Genomic DNA, 13873 nt, shown 5'->3' with positions numbered 1-13873 from the left:
AGCCGTGGTCACATGATATCAGTCTCATGGGATTGGTTAGGAGCAGTGGTCAAATGATATCGGTCTCATGGGACTGGTTGGGAGTTGTGGTCACATGATATCGATTTCATGGGATTGGTTGGGAACCATGGTCACATGATATCAGTCATCGGTCACATGATATCTTCTCAACATCAGATGCCTCCCAATCAGATTCTACTAATCATTTATCTAGCACCTTCTAGAAGATAATAGCTAGAATCTGATTGGTTGCTGTGAGCAACGTCTCCAATTCTATAAACCTACACTTTAGTACATAGGCCCGTAGGCCTGGGATAAAGGGGAATGGTCCTCTGGACATATATCACCATTGATTACTGCAAGACCAGGAGTGGGGCCCTTATTGTTACTTCATCCGGGACCTCATTGCACAGCTCCAATTGGTGCAATACCTCTAGTGCCAGGTGACACGTGACGAGGCGGCAGCAGGAGGACGTGCACACACTGTTGTCTGGAGTAGTGCTATGTGCAGCTCTGCATTACACAACATAATATAGAGAAATACACATACTGTGGATAGACCCCTCGGCTGTACTGCTCTTTCCTAGGGACCCAGATTGGCCTCAGTACGGGAAAGCAGAAGCGACCATGTTGTCCTCCTTGCCGCAGCTTGCCCATGGGTTAGGCCACTGCAGATTCTAGGAAGGTGCAAATATTATCCGTTCAGTAACCCCGACACCGCAAAACCTGCCCCAGGAGTATACAACCTCTACAGTACATTTGTACGTCAATCGTTAATGTTTGCAGATATACCTGTCGTAGACTCTGGATTTTTTTTTTTAAATAAAGGTCCTAAATCTCTCCGAAGAGGAACAAAACCTAGAAGTATGAGTTAGAATAGGGGCATATGTACTAAGCCTTGGGGAGAGTTAAAGTGCCAGCCAATCAGCTCATAACTGTCATGTAACAGGCTGTGTTTGAAAAATGACAGGAGCTGATTGGTTTGTAGTTTATCTCCACATTGCGCATGCCGCCTGCAGGCCGAAACTATCACAAATCTATCACAAACGAATGACACACAGAGTAGGGATTGTGCAATAAAAGTGTTCAGTGCCGAATAAATACATGGAGTGCATAATATATAACGGTGCATTGTTTCCTTCCAGGTGTCTGGTATCCGAGGACGCCCAGGCCCCGCCGTAAGTGTTTATATAACGTCTTTATATATTACCAATCTGTGTACAACATCTATGGGGGAAGACATCACGACAAGACAGTTCTGTAATATACACTAGTATGGCCGTTATTAGCCCACCCTGATTTTAATAAGGTCTTACTCTGGGAAATGGTTCTGTGTGACTGTGTCATGCTGTTGGGCCCTGAATTGTACTATTATCTAGGTACATTTTATTTTATCTCCCAGCAACAGTGTTACTGCAAGCACAAACTTTGTTACCCCTAGTTATGTGGTTGTATCTTGTCAGTTTGTATTTGATGCTTGTAAGTTATGTATTACCACTTTCAGTTCCTTCCTCTCCGTCTGAACCATTGTCCTATTACACACCAGTCAGCCCCACCAGTAACAGATGCACACGTACTCACTTCTAGTGTAAGCCAGATATTGCATATGCAGCAAACGCTATTATTAATCCAGAGCTTCAGAGGCCACCAGGAGAGCACATCTGACTTCCATCTGCACGCTGCAGCCATGGAAGATCACCCATGCCTCTGCCCAGACCCAACGAATACTCCCTCACTCGCTAATCTGCAAACAAGATGTTCCCACCAGGGACTCACTCTGGGGAACATGTCTGTAACCAGAGCCATTCCATTACCCCAGATACTGCGTAGTCCATGCAAGTCCTACCCAATCTCCAGCAACGTTATCTCCCAATATATAAATACTTGTACTACTACTGTACCATGCATTACTGTCTTGGCTGTTCTTTATACTTTCTTTTGTCAGTAGGAGTTACACTTGCGATTACAGCCTTGTTTGTGGACTGTAAATGTGTCTCATTGCGATGCTGATTTATTTTCTCACCAGGGACCTCCAGGCATACAAGGACCTAGAGGAGACAGAGGTCCAAAGGGGAAACCTGTAAGTTGACATATAATGCATTAAATCACTTGTTTATTGAAAGATATTATGTTATAATCAAGAGAGGTGATTGAAGGTTATTGGGCTGTAGAGCAAATGAGCAGAATAGTTCTAACCACACCAAATTAACTCTAGAATAAATTACTTCAAAAATTAAATTTTGAGGTAAAAAAAATAGATTCAGTGTTCTGTATTTTTTCTCTAGGTTAATGATTTTTTTCATAGAATCTGTTATTCAAAAATACAATTGTGCAGCTTTTACTAATAATAATATGAGGGAACATCCTGCTCTTTACCAAAGTTCCATTCAGAGCCCTGTGATTTTTTTGTGCCGTACGCTACCACGACTATGGGCCAGCAGCCGATCAGGTTTGAACTGCGCATGCCAGACAGCCGACGGCCATCTCAGCCCTGCGATCGTCTGATTGACAGGCAGAGGCGGTCGCTGGGAGGGAGGGGGCGGGCCGGCGGCGTTTGATCGCTGTTTTAGGGGCGCAGTCCGGGCAACGCAGGCGTGCCCGGACTGTGCGGGCGGCGGGTCACGGCGTATTAGGCCCCGTATGCATTGCTAATAGCCAACTCTGCCGCACTTAGGGCCTAATTCAGACTTGATCACTACGGGCTGAGATGGCCGTCGGCTGTCTGTGATCCGCCGGCGCACTGCTGTGCCGGCACATGCGCAGTTCAGACCTGATCGGCTGCTGTACGAAAACGCACCGCAGCGATCAGGTCTAATATTAGGCCCATAGAGCAGAGGGTTTGGCTCATTCTTTGAGAACGCACATGTATCGGTGAGGGCGGCCACTATTTATTGCGCACCTATTTTCTCTAACGTCCTAGTGGATGCTGGGACTCCGTCAGGACCATGGGGAATAGCGGGCTCCGCAGGAGACAGGGCACATCTAAAAAAGCTTTTAGGTCACATGGTGCGTACTGGCTCCTCCCCCTATGACCCTCCTCCAAGCCTCAGTTAGGTTTTTGTGCCCGTCCGAGAGGGTGCAATCTAGGTGGCTCTCCTAAAGAGCTGTTTAGAAAAGTTTTTTTTTAGGTTTCAATCTCAGTGATTCCTGCTGGCAACAGGATCACTGCATCGAGGGACTTAGGGGAGAGATTTCCAACTCACCTGCGTGCAGGATGGATTGGAGTCTTAGGCTACTGGACACTTAGCTCCAGAGGGAGTCGGAACACAGGTCAGCCTGGGGTTCGTCCCGGAGCCGCGCCGCCGATCCCCCTTACAGACGCTGAAGAGACGGCAGAACGGAGGTCCGGAAAGCAGGCGGCAGAAGACTCCTCAGTCTTCTTGAAGGTAGCGCACAGCACGGCAGCTGTGCGCCATTGTTGTCACACGGCTCACTGACTCAGTCACGGAGGGTGCAGGGCGCTGCTGGGGGCGCCCTGGGCAGCAATATAATTACCTTTAGTGGCAAAATAAATACATCACATATAGCCATTAAGGCTATATGTATGTATTTTAACCCAGGCCAGTTTCTTAAAAACCGGGGAAAAGCCCGCCGAAAAAGGGGCGGAGCTTATTCTCCTCAGCACTCAGCGCCATTTTCCTGCTCAGCTCCGCTGGTGAGGAAGGCTCCCAGGTCTCTCCCCTGCACTGCACTACAGAAACAGGGTAACAAAGAGAAGGGGGGCATAAAATAAGATTTTACTTACCGATAAATCTATTTCTCGGAGTCCGTAGTGGATGCTGGGGTTCCTGAAAGGACCATGGGGAATAGCGGCTCCGCAGGAGACAGGGCACAAAAAGTAAAGCTTTTCCGATCAGGTGGTGTGCACTGGCTCCTCCCCCTATGACCCTCCTCCAGACTCCAGTTAGGTACTGTGCCCGGACGAGCGTACACAATAAGGGAGGATTTTGAATCCCGGGTAAGACTCATACCAGCCACACCAATCACACCGTACAACTTGTGATCTAAACCCAGTTAACAGTATGATAACAGCGGAGCCTCTGAAAGATGGCTTCCTTTAACAATAACCCGAATTAGTTAACAATAACTATGTACAACTTATGCAGATAATCCGCACTTGGGATGGGCGCCCAGCATCCACTACGGACTCCGAGAAATAGATTTATCGGTAAGTAAAATCTTATTTTCTCTATCGTCCTAGTGGATGCTGGGGTTCCTGAAAGGACCATGGGGATTATACCAAAGCTCCCAAACGGGCGGGAGAGTGCGGATGACTCTGCAGCACCGAATGAGAGAACTCCAGGTCCTCCTTAGCCAGAGTATCAAATTTGTAAAATTTTACAAACGTGTTCTCCCCTGACCACGTAGCTGCTCGGCAAAGTTGTAATGCCGAGACCCCTCGGGCAGCCGCCCAAGATGAGCCCACCTTCCTTGTGGAGTGGGCCTTTACAGATTTAGGCTGTGGCAAGCCTGCCACAGAATGTGCAAGTTGGATTGTGCTACAGATCCAACGAGCAATCGTCTGCTTAGACGCAGGAGCACCCATCTTGTTGGGTGCATACAATATAAACAACGAGTCAGATTTTCTGACTCCAGCTGTCCTTGCAATATATATTTTTAATGCTCTGACAACGTCCAGTAACTTGGAGTCCTCCAAGTCACTTGTAGCCGCAGGCACTACAATAGGCTGGTTCAGATGAAATGCTGACACCACCTTAGGGAGAAAATGCGGACGAGTTCGCAGTTCTGCCCTGTCCGAATGGAAAATCAGATATGGGCTTTTGTAAGATAAAGCTGCCAATTCTGACACTCTCCTGGCAGAAGCCAGGGCTAGAAGCATGGTCACTTTCCATGTGAGATATTTCAAATCCACCTTTTTTAGTGGTTCAAACCAATGAGATTTTAGGAAGTCCAAAACCACATTTAGATCCCACGGTGCCACTGGAGGCACCACAGGAGGCTGTATATGCAGCACTCCCTTAACAAAGGTCTGGACTTCAGGGACTGAAGCCAATTCTTTTTGAAAGAAAATCGACAGGGCCGAAATTTGAACCTTAATAGATCCCAATTTGAGACCCATTGACAATCCTGATTGCAGGAAATGTAGGAATCGACCCAGTTGAAATTCCTCCGTCGGAGCACTCCGATCTTCGCACCACGCAACATATTTTCGCCAAATTCGGTGATAATGTTGCACGGTTACTTCCTTCCTTGCTTTAATCAAAGTAGGAATGACTTCTTCCGGCATGCCTCTTTCCTTTAGGATCCGGCGTTCAACCGCCATGCCGTCAAACGCAGCCGCGGTAAGTCTTGAAACAGACAGGGACCCTGCTGAAGCAAGTCCCTCCTTAGAGGTAGAGGCCACGGATCTTCCGTGATCATCTCTTGAAGTTCCGGGTACCAAGTCCTCCTTGGCCAATCCGGAACCACTAGTATCGTTCTTACGCCTCTTTGCCGTATAATTCTCAATACTTTTGGTATGAGAGGCAGAGGAGGAAACACATACACCGACTGGTACACCCAAGGCGTTACCAGCGCGTCCACAGCTATTGCCTGCGGATCTCTTGACCTGGCGCAATACCTGTCCAGTTTTTTGTTGAGGCGAGACGCCATCATGTCCACCATTGGTCTTTCCCAACGGGTTACCAGCATGTGGAAGACTTCTGGATGAAGTCCCCACTCTCCCGGGTGAAGATCGTGTCTGCTGAGGAAGTCTGCTTCCCAGTTGTCCACTCCCGGGATGAACACTGCTGACAGTGCTATCACATGATTCTCTGCCCAGCGAAGAATCCTTGCAGCTTCTGCCATTGCCCTCCTGCTTCTTGTGCCGCCCTGTCTGTTCACATGGGCGACTGCCGTGATGTTGTCCGACTGGATCAATACCGGTTTTCCCTGAAGCAGAGGTTCTGCCTGGTTTAGAGCATTGTATATTGCTCTTAGTTCCAGAATGTTTATGTGAAGAGACGTTTCCAGGCTCGTCCATACTCCCTGGAAGTTTCTTCCTTGTGTGACTGCTCCCCAGCCTCTCAGGCTGGCGTCCGTGGTCACCAGGATCCAATCCTGTATGCCGAATCTGCGGCCCTCCAATAGATGAGCACTCTGCAACCACCACAGAAGAGACACCCTTGTCCTTGGAGACAGGGTTATCCGTAGGTGCATCTGAAGATGCGACCCTGACCATTTGTCCAACAGATCCCTTTGGAAAATTCTTGCGTGGAATCTGCCGAATGGAATCGCTTCGTAAGAAGCCACCATTTTTCCCAGGACTCTTGTGCATTGATGTACAGACACCTTTCCTGGTTTTAGGAGGTTCCTGACAAGCTCGGATAACTCCTTGGCTTTTTCCTCCGGGAGAAAAACCTTTTTCTGAACCGTGTCCAGAATCATCCCTAGGAACAGCAGACGAGTTGTCGGCATTAACTGGGATTTTGGAATATTCAGAATCCACCCGTGCTGTTTTAGCACTTCTTGAGACAGTGCTAATCCCATCTCTAGCTGTTCTCTGGACCTCGCCCTTATTAGGAGATCGTCCAAGTATGGGATAATTAATACGCCTTTTCTTCGAAGAAGAATCATCATCTCGGCCATTACCTTTGTAAAGATCCGAGGTGCCGTGGACAATCCGAACGGCAGCGTCTGAAACTGATAGTGACAGTTTTGCACAACGAACCTGAGGTACCCCTGGTGTGAGGGGTAAATTGGAACGTGGAGATACGCATCCTTGATGTCCAAGGATACCATAAAGTTCCCCTCTTCCAGGTTCGCTATCACTGCTCTGAGTGACTCCATTTTGAACTTGAACTTCTTTATGTACAGGTTCAAGGACTTCAGATTTAGAATAGGCCTTACCGAGCCATCCGGCTTCGGTACCACAAAAAGAGTGGAATAATACCCCTTCCCTTGTTGCAGAAGAGGTACCTTGACTATCACCTGCTGAGAGTACAGCTTGTGAATGGCTTCCAACACCGTCTCCCTTTCGGAGGGGGACGTTGGTAAAGCAGACCTCAGGAAACGGCGAGGTGGATCTGTCTCTAATTCCAACCTGTATCCCTGAGATATTATCTGCAGGATCCAGGGATCTACTTGCGAGTGAGCCCACTGCGCGCTGTAATTTTTGAGACGACCGCCCACCGTCCCCGAGTCCGCTTGAGAAGCCCCAGCGTCATGCTGAGGCTTTTGTAGAAGCCGGGGAGGGCTTCTGATCCTGGGAAGGAGCTGCGTGTTGCTGTCTCTTCCCTCGACCTTTGCCTCGTGGCAAATATGAATAGCCCTTTGCTCTCTTATTTTTAAAGGAACGAAAGGGCTGCGGTTGAAAAGTCGGTGCCTTTTTCTGTTGGGGAGTGACTTGAGGTAGAAAGGTGGATTTCCCGGCTGTAGCCGTGGCCACCAAATCTGATAGACCGACTCCAAATAACTCCTCCCCCTTATACGGCAAAACTTCCATATGCCGTTTTGAATCCGCATCGCCTGTCCACTGTCGCGTCCATAAAGCTCTTCTGGCCGAAATGGACATAGCACTTACCCGTGATGCCAGTGTGCATATATCCCTCTGTGCATCACGCATATAAAGAAATGCATCCTTTATTTGTTCTAACGACAGTAGAATATTGTCCCTGTCCAGGGTATCAATATTTTCAATCAGGGATTCTGACCAAACTACCCCCGCACTGCCCATCCAGGCAGTTGCTACAGCTGGTCGTAGTATAACACCTGCATGTGTGTATATACTTTTTTGGATATTTTCCATCCTCCTATCTGATGGATCTTTAAGTGCGGCCGTCTCAGGAGAGGGTAACGCCACTTGTTTAGATAAGCGTGTTAGCGCCTTGTCCACCCTAGGAGGTGTTTCCCAGCGCTCCCTAACCTCTGGCGGGAAAGGGTATAATGCCAATAATTTCTTTGAAATTATCAGCTTTTTATCAGGGGCAACCCACGCTTCATTACACACGTCATTTAGTTCTTCTGATTCAGGAAAAACTATAGGTAGTTTTTTCATACCCCACATAATACCCTGTTTAGTGGTACCTGTAGTATCAGCTAAATGTAACGCCTCCTTCATTGCCAAAATCATATAACGTGTGGCCCTACTGGAAAATACGGTTGATTCGTCACCGTCACCACTGGAGTCATCGCCTGTGTCTGGGTCTGTGTCGACCGACTGAGGCAAAGGGCGTTTCACAGCCCCTGACGGTGTTTGAGTCGCCTGGACAGGCACTAATTGATTGTCCGGCCGTCTCATGTCGTCAAACGACTGCTTTAGCGTGTTGACACTATCCCGTAGTTCCATAAATAAAGGCATCCATTCTGGTGTCGACCCCCTAGGAGGTGACATCCCCATATTTGGCAATTGCTCCGCCTCCACACCAATATCGTCCTCATACATGTCGACACACACGTACCGACACACAGCAGACACACAGGGAATGCTCCTAATGAAGACAGGACCCACTAGCCCTTTGGGGAGACAGAGGGAGAGTTTGCCAGCACACACCAAAAGCGCTATATATATATCAGGGATAGCCTTATAATAAGTGCTCCCCTATAGCTGCTTTGTTATATAAAAATATCGCCATAAATTTGCCCCCCCTCTCTGTTTTACCCTGTTTCTGTAGTGCAGTGCAGGGGAGAGACCTGGGAGCCGTCCTGACCAGCGGAGCTGTGAGAGGAAATGGCGCCGTGTGCTGAGGAGATAGGCCCCGCCCCTTTTCCGGCGGGCTCGTCTCCCGCTATTTTGAGAAATCAGGCAGGGGTTAAATATCTCCATATAGCCTCTAGGGCTATATGTGAGGTATTTTTAGCCTTTATAGGTACTCATTTTGCCTCCCAGGGCGCCCCCCTCCCAGCGCCCTGCACCCTCAGTGACTGCCGTGTGAAGTGTGCTGAGAGGAAAATGGCGCACAGCTGCAGTGCTGTGCGCTACCTTTAGAAGACTGCAGGAGTCTTCAGCCGCCGATTCTGGACCTCTTCTGTCTTCAGCATCTGCAAGGGGGCCGGCGGCGCGGCTCCGGTGACCATCCAGGCTGTACCTGTGATCGTCCCTCTGGAGCTTGATGTCCAGTAGCCAAGAAGCCAATCCATCCTGCACGCAGGTGAGTTGACTCCTTCTCCCCTCAGTCCCTCGCTGCAGTGATCCTGTTGCCAGCAGGAATCACTGTAACATAAAAAACCTAGCTAAACTTTCTCTAAGCAGCTCTTTAGGAGAGCCACCTAGATTGCACCCTTCTCGGCCGGGCACAAAAATCTAACTGGAGTCTGGAGGAGGGTCATAGGGGGAGGAGCCAGTGCACACCACCTGATCGGAAAAGCTTTACTTTTTGTGCCCTGTCTCCTGCGGAGCCGCTATTCCCCATGGTCCTTTCAGGAACCCCAGCATCCACTAGGACGATAGAGAAATTGGCGATATTTATATATTAAGAGCGCATATATAGTAAACAACACCTTCTAGGGTTGTTTATATACATTTATAGCGCTTTTGGTGTGTGCTGGCAAACTCTCCCTCTGTCTCCCCAAAGGGCTAGGGGGTCCTGTCTTCGATTAGAGCATTCCCTGTGTGGCTGCTGTGTGTCGGTACGTGTGTGTCGACATGTATGAGGACGATGTTGGTGTGGAGGCAGAGCAATTGCCGATGATGGTAATGTCACCCCCTAGGGAGTCGACACCGGAATGGATGGCTTTAGTTATGGAATTACGTGATAATGTCAGCACATTACAAAAGTCAGTTGACGAAATAAGACGCCCGGCAAACCAGTTAGTACCGGTTCAGGCGTCTCAGACACCGTCAGGGGCTGTAAAACGTCCTTTACCTCAGTCAGTCGACACGGGTACCGACACAGATGAATCTAGTGTCGACGGTGAAGAAACAAACGTATTTTCCAATAGGGCCACACGTTATATGATCACGGCAATGAAGGAGGCTTTGCAGATCTCTGATACTGCTGGTACCTCAAAAAGGGGTATTATGTGGGGGGTGAAAAAACTACCTGTATTTTTTCCAGAATCAGAGGAATTGAATGACGTGTGTGATGAAGCGTGGGTTAACCCCGATAGAAAACTGCTAATTCCCAAGAAGTTATTGGCATTATACCCTTTCCCACCAGAGGTTAGGGCGCGCTGGGAAACACCCCCTAGGGTGGATAAGGCGCTCACACGTTTATCAAAGCAAGTGGCGTTGCCGTCTCCTGATACGGCCGCCCTCAAGGATCCAGCAGATAGGAGGCTGGAAACTACACTGAAGAGTATATACACACATACTGGTGTTATACTGCGACCGGCAATAGCCTCAGCCTGGATGTGCAGTGCTGGGGTAGTGTGGTTGGATTCTCTGACTGAAAATATTGATACCCTGGATAGGGACAGTATTTTATTGACTCTAGAGCAATTAAAGGATGCTTTCCTTTATATGCGAGATGCTCAGAGGGATGTTTGTACTCTAGCATCAAGAGTAAGCGCGATGTCCATATCTGCCAGAAGAAGTTTATGGACGCGACAGTGGTCAGGTGATGCGGATTCCAAGAGGCATATGGAAGTATTGCCATATAAAGGAGAGGAATTGTTTGGGGTCGGTCTTTCGGACCTGGTGGCCACGGCAACTGCCGGCAAATCCACTTTTTTACCTCAGACCCCCTCCCAACAGAAAAAGACACCGTCTTTTCAGCCGCAGTCCTTTCGCTCCTATAAAAAGCGACCAAAAGGACAGTCTTATCTGCCGCGAGGCAGAGGAAAGGGTAAGAAAGGGCAGCAAGCAGCCCCTGCCCAGGAACAGAAGCCCGCCCCGGCTTCTACAAAGCCATCAGCATGACGCTGGGGCTTTACAAGCGGACTCAGGAACGGTGGGGGGTCGACTCAAGATTTTCAGCAATCAATGGGTTCACTCACAAGTGGACCCGTGGGTCCTGCAGATAGTATCTCAGGGTTACATGCTGGAGTTCGAAAGGTCTCCCCCTCGCCGGTTCCTAAAGTCTGCTTTACCAACGTCTCCCTCAGAAAGGACGTCGGTTTTGGAAGCCATTCACAAGCTGTATTCTCAGCAGGTGATAGTCAAGGTACCCCTCCTACAACAGGGAATTATTCCACACTATTTGTGGTACCGAAACCGGACGGTTCGGTAAGGCCTATTCTAAATCTGAAATCCTTGAACCTGTACATAAAGAAATTCAAGTTCAAGATGGAGTCACTCAGAGCAGTGATAGCGAATCTGGAAGAAGGAGACTTCATGGTGTCCTTGGACATAAAAGATGCTTATCTACATGTCCCGATTTACCCCTCACACCAAGGGTATCTCAGGTTCGTGATACAAGACTGTCATTATCAGTTTCAAACGCTGCCGTTTGGGTTGTCCACGGCCCCTCGGGTCTTTACCAAGGTAATGACCGAAATGATGGTTCTTCTACGAAGAAAAGGCGTATTAATTATCCCTTACTTGGACGATCTCCTGATAAGGGCAAAGTCCAGAGAACAGCTGGAAGTCGGTGTAGCGCTAACACAAGTAGTGCTTCAGCAACACGGGTGGATTCTAAATCTTCCAAAATCTCAATTGACCCCGACAACACATCTGCTGTTCCTGGGCATGATTCTGGACACGGTTCAGAAAAAGGTATTTCTCCCGGAAGAGAAAGCAAGGGAGTTATCCGAACTTGTCAAGAACCTCCTAAAACCAGGAACTGTGTCAGTACATCAATGCACAAGAGTCCTGGGAAAGATGGTGGCTTCGTACGAAGCGATTCCATTCGGCAGATTCCATGCACGAACATTTCAGTGGGATCTGCTGGACAAATGGTCCGGATCGCATCTGCACATGCATCAGCGGATAACACTGTCACCGAGAACAAGGTTGTCTCTCCTGTGGTGGTTGCAGACTGCCCATCTGTTAGTGGGCCGCAGATTCGGCATACAGGACTGGGTCCTGGTGACTACGGATGCCAGCCTACGAGGTTGGGGAGCAGTCACAAAGGGAAGAAACTTCCAGGGCGTGTGGTCAAACCTGGAGACGTCTCTTCACATAAATATACTGGAGCTAAGAGCGATCTACAATGCTCTAAGCCTGGCAAAATCGCTGCTTCAGGGTCAGCCGGTGTTGATCCAGTCCAACAACATCACGGCAGTCGCCCACGTAAACCGACAAGGCGGCACGAGAAGCAGGAGTGCAATGGCAGAAGCTGCAAGGATTCTGCGCTGGGCGGAGAATCATGTCGTAGCACTGTCAGCAGTGTTCATCCCGGGAGTGGACAACTGGGAAGCAGATTTCCTCAGCAGACACGACCTTCACCCGGGAGAGTGGGGACTTCATCCAGAAGTTTTCCACATGATTGTGAACCGTTGGGAAAAACCAAAGGTGGACATGATGGCGTCTCGCCTCAACAAAAAATTGGACAGGTATTGCGCCAGGTCAAGAGACCCTCAGGCAATAGCTGTGGACGCTCTGGTAACACCGTGGGTGTACCAGTCAGTGTATGTGTTCCCTCCTCTGCCTCTCATACCAAAGGTACTGAGAATTATACGGAAAAGAGGAGTAAGAACAATACTGGTAGCTCCGGACTGGCCAAGAAGAACTTGGTATCCGGAACTTCAAGAGATGCTCACGGAGGATCCGTGGCCTCTACCTCTAAGAAGGGATCTGCTTCAGCAGGGACCTTGTATGTTCCAAGACTTACCGCGGCTGCGTTTGACGGCATGGCGGTTGAACGCCGGATTCTAAAAGAGAAGGGCATTCCTGAGGAAGTTATTCCTACTTTAATTAAAGCCAGGAAAGAAGTGACCGCACAACATTATCACCGCATTTGGAGAAAATATGTTGCGTGGTGTGAGGCCAAGAAGGCTCCAACGGAAGAATTTCAATTGGGTCGATTCTTACATTTCCTGCAAGCAGGATTGTCTATGGGCCTCAAATTGGGGTCCATTGAAGTTCAAATTTCGGCCTTATCAATTTTCTTCCAGAAGGAATTGGCGTCAGTGCCTGAAGTACAAACTTTTGTCAAAGGTGTACTACATATACAACCCCCAATAGTGCCTCCAGTGGCACCGTGGGATTTGAACGTGGTTCTAAATTTTCTCAAATCTCATTGGTTTGAGCCTTTAAAATCGGTAGATTTAAAATACCTTACATGGAAGGTAACCATGCTGTTGGCCCTGGCTTCAGCCAGGAGAGTTTCGGAGTTGGCAGCTTTGTCATACAAAAGCCCATATCTGATATTCCATTCGGACAGGGCAGAATTGAGGACACGTCCTCAATTTCTCCCTAAGGTGGTTTCGGCATTTCACTTGAACCAGCCTATTGTGGTGCCTGCGGCTACTAGCGACTTGGAGGACTCCAAGTTACTGGACGTTGTCAGAGCATTAAAAATATATATTTCAAGGACAGCTGGAGTCAGAAAATCTGACTCGTTGTTTACATTGCATGCACCCAACAAGTTGGGTGCTCCTGCGTCTAAACAGACGATTGCACGTTGGATATGTAGTACAATCCAACTTGCACATTCTGTGGCAGGCCTGCCACAGCCTAAATCTGTAAAGGCCCATTCCACAAGGAAAGTGGGCTCATCCTGGGCGGCTGCCCGAGGAGTCTCGGCATTACAACTTTGCCGAGCAGCTACGTGGTCAGGGGAGAACACGTTTGTAAAATTTTACAAATTTGATACTCTGGCTAAAGAGGACCTGGAGTTCTCTCATTCGGTGCTGCAGAGTCATCCGCACTCTCCCGCCCGTTTGGGAGCTTTGGTATAATCCCCATGGTCCTGACGGAGTCCCAGCATCCACTAGGACGTTAGAGAAAATAAGAATTTACTTACCGATAATTCTATTTCTCATAGTCCGTAGTGGATGCTGGGCGCCCATCCCAAGTGCGGATTGTCTGCAATGCTTGTACATAGTTATTGTT

At 48.7% G+C, this 13873-nt stretch overlaps 1 protein-coding gene across 2 annotated transcripts in view; it reads left to right on the top strand.

Annotated features, from left to right (window-relative positions):
* Nucleotides 1-13873, top strand: part of COL5A2 (collagen type V alpha 2 chain) — a 266184-nt gene that overhangs the window by 114794 nt on the left and 137517 nt on the right. For both annotated transcript variants that reach the window (XM_063932735.1, XM_063932734.1), the window contains exons 5-6: nucleotides 1146-1178; nucleotides 2027-2080. In XM_063932735.1, the coding sequence (XP_063788805.1) occupies nucleotides 1146-1178; nucleotides 2027-2080 (87 nt within the window). The remainder of the gene's footprint in view (nucleotides 1-1145; nucleotides 1179-2026; nucleotides 2081-13873) is intronic.

Source organism: Pseudophryne corroboree, chromosome 7, assembly GCF_028390025.1.
Source record: "Pseudophryne corroboree isolate aPseCor3 chromosome 7, aPseCor3.hap2, whole genome shotgun sequence".
Taxonomy (NCBI): domain Eukaryota; kingdom Metazoa; phylum Chordata; class Amphibia; order Anura; family Myobatrachidae; genus Pseudophryne; species Pseudophryne corroboree.
Note: the sequence above shows the minus strand (reverse complement) of the source record. Positions and strands in the feature narration are given on the sequence as shown.